General features: G+C 37.0%; 13 protein-coding genes across 13 annotated transcripts; 4 read left to right on the top strand and 9 right to left on the bottom strand.

Annotated features, from left to right (window-relative positions):
* Positions 1 to 301: 301 nt before the first annotated feature.
* On the bottom strand, positions 302 to 1,822 carry SOCG_03085 (NADH kinase). The gene is made up of 2 exons (XM_013161573.1): positions 1,517 to 1,822; positions 302 to 1,458 (listed from the first exon to the last, which is right to left on the bottom strand). Exons 1-2 carry the CDS (start codon positions 1,689 to 1,691, stop codon positions 494 to 496), a joined length of 1,140 nt encoding a protein of 379 aa, XP_013017027.1. The 5' UTR covers positions 1,692 to 1,822; the 3' UTR covers positions 302 to 493.
* Positions 1,823 to 1,945: 123 nt separating this feature from the next.
* On the bottom strand, positions 1,946 to 3,031 carry SOCG_03084 (20S proteasome component alpha 5). Its single transcript, XM_013161572.1, has 2 exons — positions 2,981 to 3,031; positions 1,946 to 2,944 (listed from the first exon to the last, which is right to left on the bottom strand). Exons 1-2 carry the CDS (start codon positions 2,997 to 2,999, stop codon positions 2,220 to 2,222), a joined length of 744 nt encoding a protein of 247 aa, XP_013017026.1. The 5' UTR covers positions 3,000 to 3,031; the 3' UTR covers positions 1,946 to 2,219.
* Positions 3,032 to 3,111: 80 nt separating this feature from the next.
* Positions 3,112 to 4,596, bottom strand: SOCG_03083 (uncharacterized protein; the record flags this gene model as incomplete). The annotated part of the gene is made up of 3 exons (XM_013161571.1): positions 3,112 to 4,159; positions 4,205 to 4,341; positions 4,384 to 4,596. 3 exons carry the CDS (start codon positions 4,594 to 4,596, stop codon positions 3,112 to 3,114), a joined length of 1,398 nt encoding a protein of 465 aa, XP_013017025.1.
* SOCG_03082 (ATPase) lies at positions 3,157 to 8,203 on the top strand. Its single transcript, XM_013161570.1, has 5 exons — positions 3,157 to 5,255; positions 5,420 to 5,804; positions 5,850 to 6,355; positions 6,400 to 7,787; positions 7,839 to 8,203. Exons 1-4 carry the CDS (start codon positions 5,112 to 5,114, stop codon positions 6,820 to 6,822), a joined length of 1,458 nt encoding a protein of 485 aa, XP_013017024.1. The 5' UTR covers positions 3,157 to 5,111; the 3' UTR covers positions 6,823 to 7,787; positions 7,839 to 8,203.
* SOCG_03081 (prorein methyltransferase Mtq2) lies at positions 6,011 to 7,830 on the bottom strand. Its single transcript, XM_013161569.1, has 5 exons — positions 7,689 to 7,830; positions 7,554 to 7,647; positions 7,448 to 7,509; positions 7,126 to 7,409; positions 6,011 to 7,075 (listed from the first exon to the last, which is right to left on the bottom strand). Exons 1-5 carry the CDS (start codon positions 7,753 to 7,755, stop codon positions 6,896 to 6,898), a joined length of 687 nt encoding a protein of 228 aa, XP_013017023.1. The 5' UTR covers positions 7,756 to 7,830; the 3' UTR covers positions 6,011 to 6,895.
* On the bottom strand, positions 7,765 to 9,912 carry SOCG_03080 (NEDD8 activating enzyme). Its single transcript, XM_013161568.1, has 10 exons — positions 9,797 to 9,912; positions 9,646 to 9,758; positions 9,438 to 9,601; positions 9,196 to 9,385; positions 8,851 to 9,155; positions 8,624 to 8,811; positions 8,397 to 8,587; positions 8,152 to 8,350; positions 8,029 to 8,104; positions 7,765 to 7,972 (listed from the first exon to the last, which is right to left on the bottom strand). Exons 1-10 carry the CDS (start codon positions 9,829 to 9,831, stop codon positions 7,889 to 7,891), a joined length of 1,545 nt encoding a protein of 514 aa, XP_013017022.1. The 5' UTR covers positions 9,832 to 9,912; the 3' UTR covers positions 7,765 to 7,888.
* Positions 9,913 to 9,949: 37 nt separating this feature from the next.
* On the bottom strand, positions 9,950 to 12,144 carry SOCG_03079 (MatE family transporter). Its single transcript, XM_013161567.1, has 2 exons — positions 11,338 to 12,144; positions 9,950 to 11,297 (listed from the first exon to the last, which is right to left on the bottom strand). Exons 1-2 carry the CDS (start codon positions 12,015 to 12,017, stop codon positions 10,358 to 10,360), a joined length of 1,620 nt encoding a protein of 539 aa, XP_013017021.1. The 5' UTR covers positions 12,018 to 12,144; the 3' UTR covers positions 9,950 to 10,357.
* Positions 12,145 to 12,248: 104 nt separating this feature from the next.
* SOCG_03078 (ribonuclease MRP complex subunit) lies at positions 12,249 to 13,444 on the top strand. The gene has a single exon (XM_013161566.1). The coding sequence runs from the start codon at positions 12,681 to 12,683 to the stop codon at positions 13,341 to 13,343; it is 663 nt and encodes a 220-aa protein (XP_013017020.1). The 5' UTR covers positions 12,249 to 12,680; the 3' UTR covers positions 13,344 to 13,444.
* On the top strand, positions 13,378 to 15,820 carry SOCG_03077 (mannosyltransferase complex subunit). The gene has a single exon (XM_013161565.1). The coding sequence runs from the start codon at positions 13,896 to 13,898 to the stop codon at positions 14,853 to 14,855; it is 960 nt and encodes a 319-aa protein (XP_013017019.1). The 5' UTR covers positions 13,378 to 13,895; the 3' UTR covers positions 14,856 to 15,820.
* SOCG_03076 (U6 snRNP-associated protein Lsm6) lies at positions 14,834 to 15,742 on the bottom strand. The gene is made up of 3 exons (XM_013161564.1): positions 15,519 to 15,742; positions 15,263 to 15,376; positions 14,834 to 15,189 (listed from the first exon to the last, which is right to left on the bottom strand). Exons 1-3 carry the CDS (start codon positions 15,601 to 15,603, stop codon positions 15,158 to 15,160), a joined length of 231 nt encoding a protein of 76 aa, XP_013017018.1. The 5' UTR covers positions 15,604 to 15,742; the 3' UTR covers positions 14,834 to 15,157.
* On the top strand, positions 15,724 to 16,845 carry SOCG_03075 (ER protein translocation subcomplex subunit Sec72). The gene has a single exon (XM_013161563.1). It carries the CDS (start codon positions 15,952 to 15,954, stop codon positions 16,528 to 16,530), a length of 579 nt encoding a protein of 192 aa, XP_013017017.1. The 5' UTR covers positions 15,724 to 15,951; the 3' UTR covers positions 16,531 to 16,845.
* Positions 16,846 to 17,051: 206 nt separating this feature from the next.
* SOCG_03074 (DNA-directed RNA polymerase I complex subunit Rpa49) lies at positions 17,052 to 18,335 on the bottom strand (the record flags this gene model as incomplete). Its single annotated transcript, XM_013161562.1, has 1 exon — positions 17,052 to 18,335. The coding sequence occupies one exon, from the start codon at positions 18,333 to 18,335 to the stop codon at positions 17,052 to 17,054; it is 1,284 nt and encodes a 427-aa protein (XP_013017016.1).
* A 576-nt stretch (positions 18,336 to 18,911) lies between these two features.
* On the bottom strand, positions 18,912 to 19,461 carry SOCG_03073 (single-stranded DNA binding protein Rim1; the record flags this gene model as incomplete). The annotated part of the gene is made up of 2 exons (XM_013161561.1): positions 18,912 to 19,015; positions 19,110 to 19,461. 2 exons carry the CDS (start codon positions 19,459 to 19,461, stop codon positions 18,912 to 18,914), a joined length of 456 nt encoding a protein of 151 aa, XP_013017015.1.
* Positions 19,462 to 19,487: the final 26 nt, after the last annotated feature.

Raw genomic sequence — 19,487 nt, 5'->3', positions numbered from 1 at the left:
TTTTCTTTATTTGGATCACACGCTGTATGTTTTGGTTTCATTTCTTGCAATGGTATACATTGTTAGGTATTTATAAGAAAAAATGAGTGTCATGAAGCATAAATAAATAGGTGCTTAATTTTCTTTATAAAAAAAAAAAACAAGAAAATACATTTTTTAAAATTGATATAATAGAAAGAGTTTATCCCTGCAATTATATGGTAGTCATCATCTATATACGGTTTATGTGAATAAATAGAAGTAGAACATTTACTTAATGTAAATAAAGCGAATAACTTACAATGAAATACATGTAGAGATATACAGATAAATAGGGATAATTTACGATTAAATATGAAAACGCTATATTAAAGAACCAAAAAGAACCAGAAATTGCTGAACCATAAACTGACTGTACAACTTCCTTTTGTTTTAAATTTACAGGAAATCTATACCAAAAAAACAAGAAACCCACTTTCCCTTTCCTTTCTTTTATTTTTTTTTTGAAAATATCTTACCATCCTTTACGATCAAAAGGATGGTTCCAACGAAGAAGGCCGACGATATCGCTCATCCAGTCGTCTTCTTTATGACTTCGAATAACACAAGGAATCCCATTGTCTTTCTTGCTGCATATATGAATACGTTGGCCAATATCTGTCAACCCAAGCAAACGGCCATCAACCGAAAGCTGGGGTCGGACACGGGACTTTTCTGATGTTTCAACACTAATGGTAAAAGAATCCGGAAATAAAACTGGCCGAAACGAAAGAGAACTTGGACAAATGGGTGTAAGCAAAAGAGCATTTATAGACGGATGTACAATTGGCCCACCAGAAGATAGAGAATATGCGGTTGAACCAGTAGGAGTGGATATGATCAATCCGTCAGCAATTGCTTCAGTTAGAAATTTGTCGTTAATGAATACTTTCAAAACAGCCATATGCGGAGAGAGACCTCTATGAATATGCATTTCATTCATGATAAAACTGGTCTCATCGTAATTATTTCTTTTCATTGTCAAAGATAATCGCATCCTCATTAATACATATGAGCGTGAATAATACATATCTGCAAATGCCGATTGAAAATCTGAAATATCAAAAGGTAAAAGAAATCCCAAGGTCCCTAAAGAAAATGATAGTACAGGTGGCATACCTGATTTTGCAAACAAAGAAGCAGCATGTAAAATGGTTCCATCTCCGCCGACTGTGATAACGATGTCTACTTTCTTTTCTAAATCCGCCTCATCATCCCAGCTATACAGTTTATACTGCGAAAAATCCTCTGCGGTATCCTTATCCACAATAAGAGATAAATTGGAATAAGCAGACTGCAAATGCTCAACTAGCCTTGTGAAACACTGATTGACCTTCAAGTCCATAGTTTTCTTTAGGATCAAAACATTTCTGGGTGACTGCGGCCATTGCAATTGCTTCAAATTTGCTTTTCCTCCTACTGACTGGGGAGAAACGCAATCTAATAAGGTGATATGTTAGTCAGACCGTAAGTCGTTTATGTCAACTGTCGTCGGTACCTTGATATACTGGTATTACTCTTGAAGGCAAAGACTTTACTGAATTTTCAGTAAATGTAGACTGGAAGCGAATCCTGCAATTTCTTATATTTCGAAATTGCTGCCTCGACGTGAAGAAACAGTAATTTAAGCGAATAGGAGCAAATGCCAATTGAAGTTGTCTGGGTAGAAGCATAAGCAGGCTTAATCTATCTATCTATCTATATATATATATATTATTTGTGTTGTGCTTAAATACAAAATAAATTTAATATCAACTTCGTATAAATCAAACCCTATGGATTTGTTACACTAGATGAGGTAAGTGGACAAAGTATGGGAGGGATCGCATTTTGATACAATACATCCAATTTTCGATTAAGGAAAACAAGGAACAGCTCAATGTCCAGTGAAAGAAACAACATAGAAACATCTATTTCTTTTTTACGATGGACCTCAGTATGAATGAGAAGATCTACTACCAAATTTTACATACAAATTATTATTCTCTCTACAGCCGTTAAACTTTCTAGTAAAACCTGTCGTCTCTTATATTGTTCATTCTTCTTAATAATAGCGGGTTTCTTCTAAGGAAGGATAAACTTACAGAAAGGTAGCTATTTTTCTCGTAAAACAGTTCATTGGAGCATGAAAAAGGAAAAGGAATGTAACTCTAGCCGTATGTAAAAGGCTTATAGACAAGATAACAAGACAATTAGATACTTTAATCTGATCTGTGCTCTTCACGACGAACAGCATCGGCCATTTCATCATCAGTATAAATATGAAATCCCTTGTCAGAAGTAACGCTTGCGAGCTGTACATTCATAGAATTTAATTTCTCTTCCATAACTTGACGAAGGACTTTGAGGATCAATGCCTCTGCTTCTTGTAGAGTCATGTCATTGTGGTATTCTTTAACCAATTCGGTTTTCGCGGGCTCACTACCAGAGCCAATAGCCTTAGCACCATAACGGAAGTATGTACCGGAAGGTTCAGAGTGGTAAAGCTGGGGACCATGCTCATCAATACCGGCCAGCAAGAGAGCTACGCCAAAAGGACGAGACATAATTCGTTCTTCGTCTTCCTCTCCTTCACCGAATCGAAGAGCTAAATCACAAATGGATTGGGTAATACTTTCTACACCTTGGGGTTCATCATAAGTGAAGCGATGGTTTTGCGCTTGCACTCTTGCATGGTCTATAATAGTACGTGCATCTGCTGTTAAACCAGAGATAGCACAGCCAATATTCGTATCAATCTCAAATAGCTTTTCCACAGAGTATGATTCCATTAAAGGACTGCTAAGTCTTTTTTCAACACCCAAAACAACTCCATCTTTTGATTTCACGCCAATCGCGGTCGATCCCAACTTAATGGCTTCAATCGCATACTCTACTTGAAACAATCGTCCTTCAGGTGAAAAGGTGTTCACACCTCTATCGTATTCTAATTTATTAGTTTTATTTTAGTCAAATTTCATACCTGATCTAGTCATAAACATTTTGCCGTAGAAATGTGTTAAAGATTAGTATTTGTCTGAATTCCTTGTACTACTAGTATTTACTAATTTAAAATGCATTCTTAAGTCAGATAACGCACCCCAACGACATTTATTATCGAGCAGGAGAAATCAGTAAAGAAGCCCAGTGGGGAAGAAAAGATGAGGCATGGGAATATGAAAGAGTAGAAAGCTGTTTTGCAACAAGAAGGATTGTGGAGTCCTGATACTCTCTTGGGAGGTTTTGAATCAAAACTTCAAATTGCTGAAGAAATTCATGTCCCTCTGACTCAGTAAGGAAGGGTAGTATGCCTATGGACGCTTTCAAAAGAACAAGTGAGTTTTCCAGATTCGAAACAATCTTTTGGCTGATCATACAAAATAGATGTTTCAGAAAAGAATTCCTGTTGGTAGATTGTTTATATAATTGAAATTTAGAGGATATAATATCCTGTAACTCATGTTCAGGAACGGGTAGAAGGGTAAAGTTGAATAAGCAATCGAGAGGAATCATAAACATTTCTTGATCATTTGCGGAAGTAGGCTCATTGGATTCAGAAGAAATAGTATTTGCAAATAGAAAGTCGTGTAGACAGAGTTCTAACACAAAGTCATTACTAACGGCTTCTCGAGAATTTTGCTTTAGAGCGTAGAACAAAAACGAGCAAGAATTTGATATTTTTTCAAGATCTTCCATGGTTGATTTTACAAAAGTAGTATCAGGGATCTGGCCGGATAACAATTTATGAATTCTCAACTTTTGCAACTGCTTAACAAGAAGCAAAGTATACAAAAACGGAATTTCTGAAAACTTCTCAATATCAAATTCTTTCCCTTCCACCGTCCAGCAATGTAAAGTTTGGCTTAAGCTTTTTGCATGTGGAACAACCATTTGTTTACCCCTCGTCATTGCTACTGCAAAAATAAAATCCAAAGTAGACCAAGAGGAAGATAAAGAACGAAATCCCCATTCTAATTCACTTAACAGAAGAAGCATTTTCTGACATATTTTGCTATCTCTGCTACTAAATTCAATCTTTGCATACTGTTTCAGACTAATAGCCTCTAGCACGATAACAAATATGAAAAAAGTGGATCGTTTTCGAGAAACAGAAGACATTGAATTAGAAACACTCTTCAAATGAATAACCAATTGAAGCAATCTTAAAAGAGTTAACGGAATGCGTTCAATAATACCAAACACTTACCTTTGCAACAAGTCTTCTAAAGTTTTTTGCGACATGTGAGTAATCAAGCGAGATAACACAGTTGCTGGCAAAACTGCAGCTTCAGCGCTATCCAAAATAGCATAAGAAAATGCATTCCAAGTTAGGAAATACCAAGCCTATAAGCAATTAGCGGAATTATTCTTTTCATTTTCACGTACAAGAGGATTTGAAAAGAGTGATAAACAAGTCCAGTTCACTCCAACTCCATAATCAAATTCTTTAAATAGGATTTGGATAATTTGAAAAGATTCTAATTCATGTAGATGCACACTTCGAATCGCCGTCCTCAGTAATTTTTTGACTTTTCGTTCTATAGTGTACCGCGATAGGAAATGCGAATTACATTTTAAACCTCTATACAAGGCGCTCATTAGAAAAAGTTTTCTTGATACAATTTCATCTTGATTATCCGGTATTTTTTCCAAGGTTTCCGCCAGAATTTACAATACTCTAGTGCTTCCCAATTCACTAGCGGAATTTGAACGTTTTTCTATTATACCATAGATGAGAGTTAATAAATTATGGGAAACATTCGTCTTTGATCGCCAAAATGGTTCGCAATGCAATAACCTGCCAAAAATTAAAGAAACATTTTGTTGATTTCGTAATCTAGGTAGCGTTATAGCTATAAGTTCAATGAGACTATATGTTAGTTGTCTTATAAAGAAATATACTTACGAATCTAGTGAAAAAAAATCACTCTGCAGGTGCTGCAGGATATAATTCACTGTTGCTTCCATTATACAATCAGCTCTTATTTTTCGGAAGAAACCAACAATTAATTTATTTCATACACAGTATTCTTTTTTACTCTCGAATAAGAAGACTATCTATTTTTGACATTCAGGTAAAGCTGCTTTCGTAAGCCTTGTACACCTTATCAAATATGGCTTCTTTTGTCCGAACGGCCAAAACAACCTTTTTGGATAATCAATTTCCAGTTCTTAAAGATATTTCTTTTGAAATAGCTAGAAATCAAAACTGGGCCGTAGTTGGCGCTGTTGGAAGTGGAAGAACTACATTTCTAAAAGTAAGTTCATACTCTAAAGAATCCCATGAAATGATGCCTTTTTAAGTTTTTATTTGGTCTTATGCCGGATGTAACAGATGAGAATAGTATCATGATTTTGGTTTATCGTGCTGATGGTGTACACCTTAGCGTTGCTGAATATTTTATTTGCTGACTAGTTTTAGTGTTTACAAGGATCATATACACCTTCTCCTGCTACAAGTTTCAATTACCCTTTTCTATCTGGTAGTGGTATAAGTCGCTGGCAGGCGATTCAATTTTTGGACTTTCAAAGCTCAGGTCTTCAACGTGCTGCATACTATTCAGAAAGATATCATTCACATCGCGAAGAACGGGAGGATACTACTCTTCTGAAATGGTTGACTGATGCTCACAGAGGCTCGGAAGAGAAAGCATTGGAAAACGTGCGATATGCTGCTTCTATCACAAGACTGGAGCCCTTACTCAATTCTAGTTTAATAAATCTAAGCAATGGACAGTCTAGAAGAGCTATGCTTGCTGCGAAGTTGTTACTACAACCTCAGTTGCTACTATTAGATGAACCATATTGTATGTTTATTTTACTGGCTATCACTTGATAACTAACAATACTAGCTGGTCTTGATGTCGTGTCACGTTCAGTAGTTTCAGAACTTCTAGGAAACATGTCCAATGCTTGCTCTCCTAAAATTGTTCTTTCCCTTCGTCAACAAGACGAAATTCCTGATTTCGTAACTCATATCGTCGAGTTAAAAAATCATAAAATAACCTATCAAGGAGTTAAGGATAAATACAATCCATCCTCTAGTCCTATAGTTTTATCAAAACCCGAACTTAAAAATGCTCCTCCTCCAAAGATCGGCGGTCCAATTATTGAAATGAAGAACCTCGACTGTACCTATTGGGGTAAAAATGTTTTACAAAATATCAATTGGACTATAAGAGAGGGTGAAAGATGGTATTTAAGTGGTAGCAATGGAAGCGGTAAAACCACTCTTTTAGCTTTTGCCCTTGGCGATCATCCAAAACTCTTTGCTACAGACATCAAGTTCTTTGGAAAGTCCATTGGACCAGGAACAGGAATCTCAGTTATTGATATTCAAGAAAACGTTGGTCATTGCGTATGTTCTAATTACTCCAACTTGTTTAACTAACATTATAAAAGTCACCTGAGATACACACACATTTCCCTAAAGAATTTACTTGTAGAGAGACCCTATTAAGCGCCTGGAGTACTACTTTTACTATCCCGAAAGAAACCGAGAGCCGTTCTAAAACCATTGCAAAGATTCTAGACGAACTGAATATCCGTAAGTTTGAAAATACCCCTTTATCTCAATTACCTATGGGTATGCAAAGATTTATTCTTTTTTGTAGAGCTATTATCAAAAGTCCTCGTTTGCTTGTTTTGGACGAGCCGTTTCAAGGCGTGGATATTGAGTATATGCATCTAGCTCATAAGTGGTTGAACAAAAATCTTTTACCTTCACAAGCAATGGTCATCATTTCTCATTACGAAGAAGAAATTCCCGCTTGTGTTAATGCTAGTGCACGCATCCATCAGGGAAAACTGCAAACTAACACTTAAGTCATGTCCTAGTATGTAATTCATACTTTTGAGGTTTTCGGATCAGAAGTTAGAAATAATTTCATAATGAACGTTAAACAAATAAAGCACTATTCTTTGAAAAACGCAACACGCATAGTGTTTCTCTTCCGGCCTTTCTTCGCAAAACTTCTTTTGAATCATAACCATATCTCAACATATAAGTTTGAATTTTTTCAGGTTTATTTCGAGCCACAGCGACCATGTAAAAAACTCCATCTGCTGAAAGTATGTCCTAGTATAAATTAGTCAAAAATTGAAACGCAAGAGAAATGATATGCTTACACTTAAATTGTTTAATAATTGGTTTGTCACATCCATTCCATCAGTCCCTCCTGCCCAAGCGGAAGCAATGTTGGCTTCTTTAGGGATTTCCTCGAATTCTGTGGGAACATAAGGAGGATTAAAAAGTAAGACATCAATGCTTTTTTTAATTCTTAATCCTTGTAAAAAATAAGTTTGTGCAGTTAGCAATATACCGCTTTTATCATTGTATAATTCTCGATTTTTATTCACCACATTAGTGGCCGCATTACAGGCAGCATTTGAAATGTCTGTCATAAAATGAACTAAACATTTAGCTTTATTTTATAGTCAATATCCTTACTCGTTGGCCTATTCTGCAAAATTCCACTTTTAAAAAACGACGACACACAACCTGATCCACAACTTTCAACATGGTCAGTTAATACATTACCGTGATATAATTTTACCCTATCTCTGCAGTGAAAAGTAACTTTTCAGCTGCAAATTTACATAGCTTGTCTTTATCCTCCTCTAGAGCATCCAGCAACGCAAAAGTATCCTCTGTACGGAATTAGCAATTTCTCAGTATCAATAATAATTACCTGCAGGTTCATATACATCCTGGAATACATCTTCTAACAAACAAGAAGTATCAGGAGTAGGAATCATTTGGATTGTAATTTTATTATTTTTTAGCTAAGGTAAGGTGGATTCTACAATAAGCAGTTGGCTTGTGTATTTACTAGACGTAGTTCTTTTTATTCTCTTCAACAAAAAATCTTTTGAATTTCTTTTTGCGTTTCTAAATGTTAAATGTTTCAGTTTTGCTATGAACGCCATCGAAGATGCATGTGTGATTGATCGGTAGATAGTGTTTCGTAAGGATCTGGAAATGTAAGAATTACTTATTAAGAAATGATCGGAAAGTTTAAAATTACATACCTTAATTGCCTCTTGTGCTGCAATACCGCCTATCAAAGAAGAAACTGGGTGAATTTCGAGACCGGAAGCTCGAGACCTAGTTCGCAATTAGTCATTAGTTCTCTGATGTATAAATAAACGTACAATTCCTCAATGCACTCCAAAACTTTTTCTTTGTACTTCTCTTTCAAGGAGTACTTTTCAAATAAATTGTTTAACTCGCACTTAACAATGGGGGACTCCTTTTCTAGTGATGCATGTGGATGACAACTGAAAAGTTGCTCCGAGATTCGAAATGCTAAATACCAAGGAAGAAGTGAACTTTCATCTGAAAGTAATGTATCTGATAGATTGGTGAGCTTCCCAATACCTCCGACGATAAAACATACCTAAATCATTAGGAAATTCGAATTCTTCTTGAATGGATTTGTACCGACAAATTTTGATGTTTAGAACGTTTTTGCAAAATCGCTTAATAACGACATCAGGTATATCATCCTCGGGTCTTTTCTGACATTGCAATGCCCTTTGGACATATGATTTTAAGATTCCAAAATCGGCAAGAAATTTTTCATTGTACCTTATGTTAGTCTAACTCTGGAAATGTTTTACTTACAAATGCTTGATAGTTAAGTAACGCTGAGTATGTGAATGCATATCAGGAATTGTACCTAACAATGGCAAAGTCCCTCTCTCCTCATAGAAACGTCTCAAAGCATGACATAATATCCAGAAATCAGTGGAGTTTTCGTTGACATCTTGGCTTTTTTCATCTTGCAATACTTCCATCACGTTCGAAGGTATCTATTGTCTGTTAGTGGATTTAATAACAAATTGTTTTACCTTATACTCTTGGAAAATTCTCCAGTAGCTTGATAATGCTTCTTCATAATTTTCAGGAGCTTGTCCATTTATATCTTGTCGGATAATATCTCGCAAGATTTTTCTATCATTTGAAGTTTCCGGCTTTCGATGATGCAGTTTTTCGAAATGTAGCATATAATAAATTAAAAGCTCAATATATGTAAAATCGTTTCTCCTAGTAACATCCAATTCACCAATGTTTAAGGTGCGTACATGATTTATCAATTCGGGCCAAGGATTGCGGATTCGTAAATCTAACGGTACCTCTGGTTGAGACTGAACGGCTTTTTATATAGTTAGAATACGTATTATAGCTATACATACTTGTATATTCTGGGAGAGAGACTCTTATTATGCCAGCAAACCCAATAGAATTATAGTAGATGAGAGGGATCCCTTTCGTCCGTAAAAACGCTTCAAGTTGAAGCAAAGCATCAGTTTTTATTGTCGAGGCAAAAATAATTGTAAATCTTGAGAAAAATTCAATGTCTTTTTCAATTAATTCTTCTGGTTCCTAAGAAGATCGTCAGTTCTCTTTTCTTCTAGGCGTCATATAAAATTCGTACCACTTCAAGGTAGTTCATTTCCGCTGATGGATTTAACTGCTGCAAGAGAGTACTAGTGCATAAAGCACGACTCTGTCCCTCTTGGTCGTACTGCACAAAGAAATTGGATCCATCACGCTTCAAATTAACCAAAGATTTGTCGACAACAGTAAATTCACGAATCCCTAGGAAATTCATTAGAAAAGAAAATCATAAGAATACTACGAACCTGGAAGTATAGTGTTTTTTAGTGCTTCACAACCCACTGTATTGGCATTCAACAAACAGATATGTGATTGCTCAATGGCGTACTGGCCTTCTGCTTTCCAAATCCGTACTTGCCTACTATTAGCGAAATAAAAATAAATTTCTGTCCATACCTATCGTATTTTTGCATTTTGCAGGGATTGTCCATACTACTGGAATTTTATATTAATAAACTATGAGTTCATAGTCGGTGTTTAAGGAGTACATGAATAATTTTATTCGAATGCAGCTACTTTCTACAATTGATTTAATTCTAAATTAATAGTATAAAATTTATATTCTTATTTCTTATTTATTTATGTTATCTTTATAATTAGACAGAAATAGGATGTATTACCTATAAGCTCAAGTCTATTTGTAGAGTAGATACTCTTAAAAGTCTATGTATTAATTGTAAAATTCTATTAATAATGTATAATGCAACGAAAGGAAATGATTGTCGCAGCGAGTAATACCGAAGGCTACTATGCCTATAAGCTCAAACATAATTGTATAAGGAAATTCCGGGCCAGGAAACTTAATTAATGGACGAAAAAGGAGATAGATACCAAAGAAGATCTAAATAAGGAACGAAGATGAGGGCGAAAGCAAAAATTCCAAGGTACGCCGGGGAAATCCAGAGGAAAATTGGTTGTGTGAAGTATTAATAAATTTAGATCGTTTATTTACAAGGATCAAATGTGAGCCATTCTTTGCAACGCTTCTTGGAGAACCTTGTGCCAACTAATATGGGCTAAAACGGTATACTGACAGGTAATGCCAGTTGTAACAGCAACTATCATTCCCATCCAAATACCTTTTAAGCCAAGGTGAAACACATTCACAAAGACGAGAGCAGCAGGTAGGGCAATACAATAGTTACAAGCGACGCTGATAACACCACCAATACTTTGCTTGCCGATACCACGAAGTAATCCACCTCCAACCGCATTCAGAGAGTCGAAAACGATGAAGAGACACAGAATAGGAAATACTTGCTGTACTAATCCGAGTACTTCTTTATCGGAAGTGAAATAATGGCCCCAATGGTTACGGAAGCTAAATAGAAAAAGACCGTCAGTAACAGAGACTATGATAGCAAGGCAAGTAGCTACTCGGCTGCATATACGAGCCAAGTTTGGTCTTCCAGAACCTACGAGATGACCAACGCGAGTAGAAGATGCAACGGCAAAAGCAAAAGGAATTTGGAAGGCCAAAGAAGTGGTGGTGAGAAGGACCGATTGTGACGCTAAAGAGGCTGTTCCCAAATAACCGGCACCTAAACTTGTCATTTCATAAGCGGCCCATTCAGTTACAATCATCAACATGCCATGAAAGGACAGCGTCAACATAGGCTTAAAATTTTGTAGAGCGCGCTTGGAAAAATTCGTCCAAGGAATAACGGATGACGAAAAACGAGCGTAAGTCATTAAACTTATACTTTGAACCCAAAAGGTGATTGCAACGGCTGTAGGCGCACCTAAGAATCCGAAACCGATTTTAGGATGCCACACTAAAAGATAGTTAAGTAGCATATTTAAAGGAGCAGCAAAACAAAGGACACAAGTGATGGGCTTGAAAATACCTTGCGCTTGAAGATAACGCTTCATAACTTCAAATGATGCATACCCCGGACTGGAAAAGTTAGAAACAGAAATGAAAGTGACCAACTTACGCTGCAAAGATAAAAACCTTCATGTATCGACCACACAAATGTGCGACCACGGGATCTTGACGAAGAAAAACGAGGATACTCTCCAAGTTCAACCAAATAATGGAAATCGGAATATGTAAAAGAAGAAGGATAAAACAACACCGTTGAAAATAAACGGACACATTATACGGTTTGTTTGCACCAAATGCTTGTGTAGCAAGAGTATCTAGAGAAGAAATAATGCCCTGGAACATGGAAAAGGCTGTGATGGCAGCAGTCATTGTGGAAAGGGAAGAAGCAGCCAAATACTCTTTTCCTAAATGACCGAGACTAAAAACAGTGGAAAATTGTTCTGAGGACTGAAATAAATAGGCAAATACAGTCGGTATGCCCAGTCGAAGCAATTCCGCAAACTCATGTTTAATCGTAGTCAATCCGTGAGCACTGTCATCGACTGCTTGTCCCCAAGGATGAACATGGTGTTGTTGTATTTGTTGAGGAACTGGAACCATAGATCCATAAACAGATGGAATATTTGGTTCTACATAACTTTGGCCATCAACTAATGAACGATCGTCTTCTGTTAATAATCTTCGTTCTTCATCAGAGCAATTGCTGTGAGAAGAGAGCACTCGTCTAGGTTCGCTCTCGAGACTGAATATTTTGTTTAACGCCCACGAAGGGAAGTTTTTCAATTGCATTGTTAATTATTGAGATTTCAAATCAATTCTAAAAATACTTAAAGCAATTAGTTCAATAAAACCGTCTAAACCCTCCAATTTCAATATATATGGAGAGGAATCCTTTCATAACATACCAAAATTCTTCAGTATCAAATAGCGTAGTAAAGTGAAAGCTCCTCTATTATATAATTTCTTTACGATAGACTAAGTGAGCTCCGTAATGTATTTGCTTAATATTGAAGTAGTAATGAAATTATCTGAACGAAAGTTATAGATTTGGTGGAAATTGGACTATAAGTGCGAAAAAGAAAGGTTTCTTTCAAAAATGAACCATTAAAAGAAAAGAAATTCATAAAAAAACTAAATAAACATTCATTTCTCGCATGCGTTTTGTCTTCCATACCAATCGCTGCTTCTCAGATCTTCAAAATCGTCGATATTATGCGAAACTCGAGTTCTTTTGCTAACTTAACAAGTCGATAGTAAATTTAAAGTTTAAATATATTTTTACAAGTTTCAATTGCCTTAAAATCCAGTCTTTTCCTCTAAATTTTCACAGACAAATGGAGTAGAAAATATATCATACTAACATCACCGATGTCTCCGTCAGTTCACCGCTCACCGAAATGGTTTATGAATATGAACGTACACGCGTTCTACTCTGTTTTGACGTTGCCAAGTATGGATATTTTAAAGCCAGAAGCTGTAGTGCTACAGAAAATTGTCTATAGAAACAAAAACCAACATCGTCTCACGCTTTGGTGGAGGCATGTAATTATGCTTCACCGTAGGTTAAGGCAATGGCTGTCTGGAAAGGAATCTGTGAAATCGTTGCTGTTACGACAATGTCCAAAATCGTACGCTCTTTTTACCAATTTAATTGCACATGGACAATACCCAGGACTTGGTTGTCTTCTGCTTGGTATATTATCTCGCGTTTGGTATGTTTTGGGAGGAATCGAGTATGAAGCTAGCTTGTCAACCCCATCCTCTCCTAATCTTTTGACAAGCCCTCCTCATTTACAAGAGAATATTCTTGAATCCAACAATAAATCTTCGTCAGATCTTGGAACTGTAATTTCTCGTGAGGAAGTCTCTTCCTCTACTCCTCCATCATCCCTTTCTCGCAAAGTCAGCCTTGCTGACTCTCCATCTTCTGAAAAGAATTCAGTGTCATTTCCGCCGTCGTCTTCGCCTGGTGCTCAAGCACAGCCCACAGGAAGCGATGCTTCAGCGTCCGAAAAATCTTCATTACGATCTTCCGATGCTACTTCTTCAGCACCCAAAAAGAAAAAGAAGAAGTCTAAGAAGAAAAAGGATGAAATTGACGATATTTTTGGTTAAACTCGTGTGTTCATGTCTTTTTTTTGTTTACTCTTTTTTGTCTTACCTCACTAACGTACCATCATCATAACCACATACATGGGTTACTACCAACGAGGTTGGTATAGAACAACGCCTTGCTGTTTGTAAAGCCATAAAGACGCCATTGTCCATCAAAAGACAAGGTTTCTTTGTTTCAAAGGTTTATATTTCGTTTATTTATACATTGTCTAAAAGGTAGCGAGATATATTTCGAGAACCCAAAAAAAGCGACTCCAGTTCATTTTTGGTTCCTTTTGAGCATTATTGATGCTTTCATTCTTATTTTTCAATTGGTTTATAATCTTTATTTAACGAAATTTTTTCTTTTCTAATTTGTTTATTCAATTGATGGTTTACAGTTGGCTTTCTACTTGCATTTTTTACCTTTCCTCATTCCCTTTACAGCAACTATTGTAAACGTCAAATCTTTTTCTTTTTTTTCTTCTTCATATCTCATCTAAACTTTACCTTCCATAGGTTCTTTGCGTCTAATTTCTTTGTTCCTCGCTCCTGTATACTTCTTCATCAACCATGGTACGTCGTACTCGCAAGCTATTAACAATAGCCGTTTCGTTTCTTGTCTTTATATTTATTCTTTTAAAAGTTCTTTTATATTTTCAAAAATACTTGTACCTTTTACCGACAAAGCAAGCCAGAACTTTGTACCTGGGGCAGCATGATATAGAAGCCAGTTCAGAATATTCCACAGCCTCTCAATCGAGGATCCCTAAAATCATCCATCAAATTTGGAAAGATGAAAATATTCCTGAGAAGTGGTCAGGTTCTGTTAGTTCATGCCGAGCCCAACATCCGGAGGAGGATGGATGGACAATAAACCTTTGGACCGACGAGAAGGTTTTATCTTTTATGGAAACCCATTATTCATGGTTTATGCCTATTTATAACAGTTATCCTTATGATATTCAACGCTTTGACGCTGTTCGCTATTTTATCGTATATCATTATGGTGGTATATACATCGATTTGGATGTAGGTTGTAAAAAACCTATGGATCCATTACTTGATCAAACAACTTTCCTACTTCCTGTAACCGAACCGATTGGATATAGCAATGACTGGTTTGCTGCTACTCCAAAACATGATTTCCTTTACAAAGTGATTACTTCTCTGTCCAAATTTAACCATCAGTATTTTACGAAATATCCAACCGTGTTTCTGAGCACGGGCCCTTTGTTTTTTTCCATAATACTCTGCCAATACTTGTCAGAGCCGCACAATAAGGTGCGTAGTCTTCCTCCTGATATGTACGCAAATGGCCCGGTCTCTTTTTTTTCGCATGTTCATGGTAGTAGTTGGCATGGGTCGGATGCCAGCGCGTACTTTTGGATGCAAAACCATATACTTTACGTTATTACACTCATTACCATATGTATTTTGGTGTTGGTGTTTGTATTCGTCAAATTCGTCACTGTTCGCCGAAAGAATAGATCCCAGCGCCGACGACAAATGCAACAAGAGCTAAACCCTTAGATTTTTATTTTTGATGAAATGCATATATTTTACAAGTAATGACTCAAAAAGACCATCCTTAGAAAACAGTATAAATTATGGAGCGTGAGAATATTGTAAGATGGATGTTAAGTTATAATGTTCATAATTAAATCCAAATCTATCGCATCATCTCGTCGCACGGAATCCCGAAACATCACCCGTAAGAAGCTTTTACGAGCTTTATACTCTGAATATTCAATGAGAGGCATTATCGTCTTAACATGATGGGTGTACTTCCTTCTTTATTATTAAAGACAGGAAAGAAAGAAACAAAAAAAAAATTATCGGTTATTTAAGGCTGATACATACAAAACTGCAAACGCATGTTAGAGCACTTCCAATATTTTAATCACATTAAAAAGACAATTCCATCAACTCGAACTTACCATTGTTACCACGAATAAACGCATCACCATATTCGTTTGTTTTTTTACCATTTACGAATTCTTCTGTTTGTTCCAAGGCGAGATTCATATATCCATCAAGACAACTCAAGATTCCTATATACGAATACAACATTAGCATTCGACTTTCCAACAAAAAGAACCACAACTCATGGATGAAGCTGACGACAAGATGCAAAGTACATCATCCTTCGTTTTTCATGACAAATGTTCCACTTTCAACATTTTCTGTACATACCACGATAATCCACGCCAGAACTTAGACGGATAACTACAGGTTTTCCAATAACCTTGTTTAAAAAATCGTTTGGCGATGAATCCATATTTCCTGACTTTTGCTTTTTTCAAGTTTTTGTAGCACCTGTTCGTTCGTTGAAACAGACACCCAGACGTATTACGAGTATTTCCTTCCATACAACTAGACACCTCGTTAAGATTATATTACACTAGCATAACGTAAGCCTCTACGAATCGGTATACCAAAACATCACATTCGAGCGGAGGTACGAAACTGGTTTACTGCGTTACACAATACTAAATCTTGATAGTTGACAATGCAAAGACAAAGATGGTCTCACTGTATCCAACGCCTATTAATTTAGAGTTGTGAAAAAAAACATATATTATATTGTTTATATTGACATAAAAACTTCTACAAAGTCACATTAGAAATGGCTGGAAGGACTGAACAATTGGAAGCGCCTGAAGTTAAGTTGGACAATTTGACGCCGGAAGAGCAGTTGGTTCAGGAAAAATTAAATAAATATGCAAAATCCATATCTACGTTTAAATATCCTTTTGCAATTCCACCTCCATTCCCTCCAGCAAAGCCGAATTTAGCTCTTTCTACTCAAGTGAATAAAATGAAGCAGTCAGCTAACGAAGCTTTCAAGCGGAAAAAGTACGAAGAAGCAAAAAGACTGTACACTTTAGCTTTACATTTAGCACTCAACCGTTGTTCTTGGGAACCAGCCTTGCTGACTCGCGAAGAAGTGAGCACTATGCTCTGTAATCGTGCTGCTGCTGAATTATCTCTTTCGCAATTTCCAGAGGCGTTGGCAGATGGAAATGCTGCTTTAAAAATTCGTAATAATTATGGTAAATGTTTCTACCGAAAAGCAAAAGCTTTAGAGGCGATGCATCGAATGGATGAAGCCAAACAAGTTGTTCGAGACGGTTTAATTTTGGCTGAACCTATCACCCGAAATGAGCTAGTCGCTTTGTGGGCTACCTATACGAAAGAAAAATAATGTCCCTCCCTCCCTATGCATCCTGTAATCCTTTTATTTACCCTTCCATTCCTTCCTTTTTCATGGTTCTTTTGTTATTCTTCAAAATGACGGTTTTCTACTTCAAGTATTATTCTTAGTTCTTTCGGCTCTTTCTTTTATTTTTCGTAATGAAAAGGTCGTCAATGGTGTTTTTTTTCTTTTTACACTAATTTTGTATATGAAGGTAGATATTGAGTTTCCGCTAGATTATTTACCGCATGACCCTGTTAAAAAGATGAAATTTATTAAACTATAATAGAAACAATAAATGCATTTTTCCTCCCTACTGTCCGATCAATGTACATATTTATTTTTATTTTTTTACCCATTAAGACCATGTATAAACCAATCTTTTCATTTCATCACCCGCAGCAAATCAAACAGAAAAGTCTTAATACCCATGTTATGGGTAATCTGATGAAGCTATTTAACTCTGATGCATTCAAACGATACACAGTAGCTTGTTCTCTAAATATAGAACCGTAAAGCTCACCAGAGGTCTAATTCCTAGCACGACCACGACGAGGTCTAGGAAATTCGAGAGGAACCTTCAAAACTGCCCGCTTGTGGCTCTTTGCCTCTGTCTTATTCAACCCAAGAGCCATACGTTGAGTCTCAGAATAAGCCATGATACGGCATCCCACAGTCTTAAAAAGTTCATTTGCTTTCATTACCTTGATGTTTAGATCATTAGCCAATGTGAGAATATCCGTTGAGTAATTGTCGACAATAAGATACAAGACAATGATATAGCACATGATACGATCGACTTGACGCATAGAAACTTGAACAGACCCAGTTCCTGTTGTTTGTGTGAAGCGTTTGTAAAGGCCATCCATTAAAATTTCAGGAGGATCAGCAAGCTTTCTGCGTAACGTGTCTCGATCCGTAACCGCGCGACGAGAAAACAGGAATGCCTCCAACAATGAAATGTAGTATAGAAGCTTGGCACGTTTGTGATCAACTTCCTCAATCGATAACAATCGAGAGAAGCGTTCGTTCACAAAGACAGAATGACGGTACGGTAACATCTTGGACCATCCCTTGTCCTCGGCAGAATCCAGAAAGGGCTTGATGTAGATAGCAGACATTTCTTCTTTTGGAATAATGTCCTCCAATTTATAGGCGTCTTCAACAGTTTCGGCATCCATATGAACAGGAGGGATGGGTCGATCCTGGGCTTGATAGGCCTCGAGTTCCTCTTGGGAAGGTAAAGCCTCCGTTGCCTTTTGAACATTGCTAACAAGTTGATCTTTGACATCACCTAATGCATCAGCCTTAACCCTATTAGCAGACTCCTCCATAATTGCCTTTTGGTTCTTCTTGGTACCAAAGGCTAAGCCGAGGTTAGCACGTTGTTCCATCACCGTGCCAGCAACGATACCGCGTTGCTTTTTCATGTGCTCATCCTTTTCTCTCATAGACAGAACTTGGCGCTCAAACGTGTTGAGGTAACGAGTAGGAACCAGCTTTTTTACACGACCATGCTTGTCAGCAATGGCCAGGCAGTAATTGGACTCAACATTGCTTGTAGATTTGCTTTTCGCTTCAAATTGAACACGCTCAGTTCTTCCGATAAGTGAAATATCGCTTGTTTTCTTTCCGTCTGTGTGAACGGGTTGAAACCGAGTTTCTTCAGGAGGGTAAGACCCAGAGATTGTCGTAACAAAAGGGGGCAAGGAAGATTCTTTTGAAGAAAGAACTTGAATACTCTTCTTGGACTCCTTATGCGACTCTCCAGATTTGCGTTTTTTACCCTTCAGCTCGCCTCCTGAAACCGCCATGTTGTTGCTATCGTAAAAATCCAATTTGCTAATTTCGCCTGATGCAGAATACAGTCACGAAGAAGTAACAGAGTAACAATGTCAACAAGAGACGGAGGTTAAACGCAATACGCAATTCTGCAGCGAAAAACATTATCTTTCGTAACTAGGTAAATACTAGAAATATAATACTGATATGATAAAGTAGGAACAGAGTCTAAAAACAAAGGTTTCTATAAGCATTCCAAGTATTTCTTGTTGTGAAAGAGATCCTCAATAATATCAAGAAGTGTCTTACGAGACTCTAAGTACCTTATTGGGATCAAACGCTAACAAGAAATAGTGTGAAGGAAACATGAAGTGTGAAATATTCCGTCCAAGAACCATAGGTGAAGAAGAAACCAGAAAGAATTAAAAAGCAGGTAGAAAAATAGAGATATTTTTTATACTTGAAGACAAAATAAGAAGTTATAAGCATATGGGTAGAGAAATAAAAATGGTCTTGAAAGCGTATAACCAAAGGACATCATCTTAATCGGTAGATAAGCCAGAGTATTGTACAAATTTTAAAGATTATCTAAACATAGCTAGGGCACTTTAAAAACTGTTGGGAAGAGGCCCAGTCTCAAATGGGGTGGCTCTTTCAGCAGGCTCTTCTTCGGCTACAGCGGTGCGAGCACGCTTTAATAATTGAACGTTGACTATAATGAAGTTAATAAAAAGGTATCCTCAGCAGACAGAATAACAAAATCCCAATCAACCTCAGGGGAAGCATAAAAGCAAAGAATGACTTACGTTGTTGAAGACTTGAGAGTAAAGAGGGGCCTGCAGACTCAGTTGAAGGAGAATTGCGGTAGATGGCATTAGCCTCTACAAAGACTTGGTTTCCCTTTTTGAGAAAAGTTTCCATACGGTCAAACTCTCGGTCATCAAACGAGAACACTGTACGAAACGTAGCTGGCACGTCCTTTCCATTATTGGAAGCAACGGTATACTTCATATAGGGATTACCTTGCTGAGACTGCAAACGTTCAGCATCACGGGCCAAATTTCCAGTAAACGTCAAACGCTGGATATCGCGGAGTCGAGCTGGAGAAGAGGAAAATGAGCGTTTAAAGCAAAGTTGACGAAGAGAATGAGTAAACATAGCACAAATAAGTACAAGTCAAGTTA

Source organism: Schizosaccharomyces octosporus (genome assembly GCF_000150505.1).
Source record: "Schizosaccharomyces octosporus yFS286 unplaced genomic scaffold supercont6.1, whole genome shotgun sequence".
In the NCBI taxonomy this organism is placed as follows: Eukaryota; Fungi; Ascomycota; class Schizosaccharomycetes; order Schizosaccharomycetales; family Schizosaccharomycetaceae; genus Schizosaccharomyces; species Schizosaccharomyces octosporus.
The sequence above is the reverse complement of the archived record's forward strand: the minus strand, read 5'-3'. Positions and strand labels throughout refer to the sequence as shown.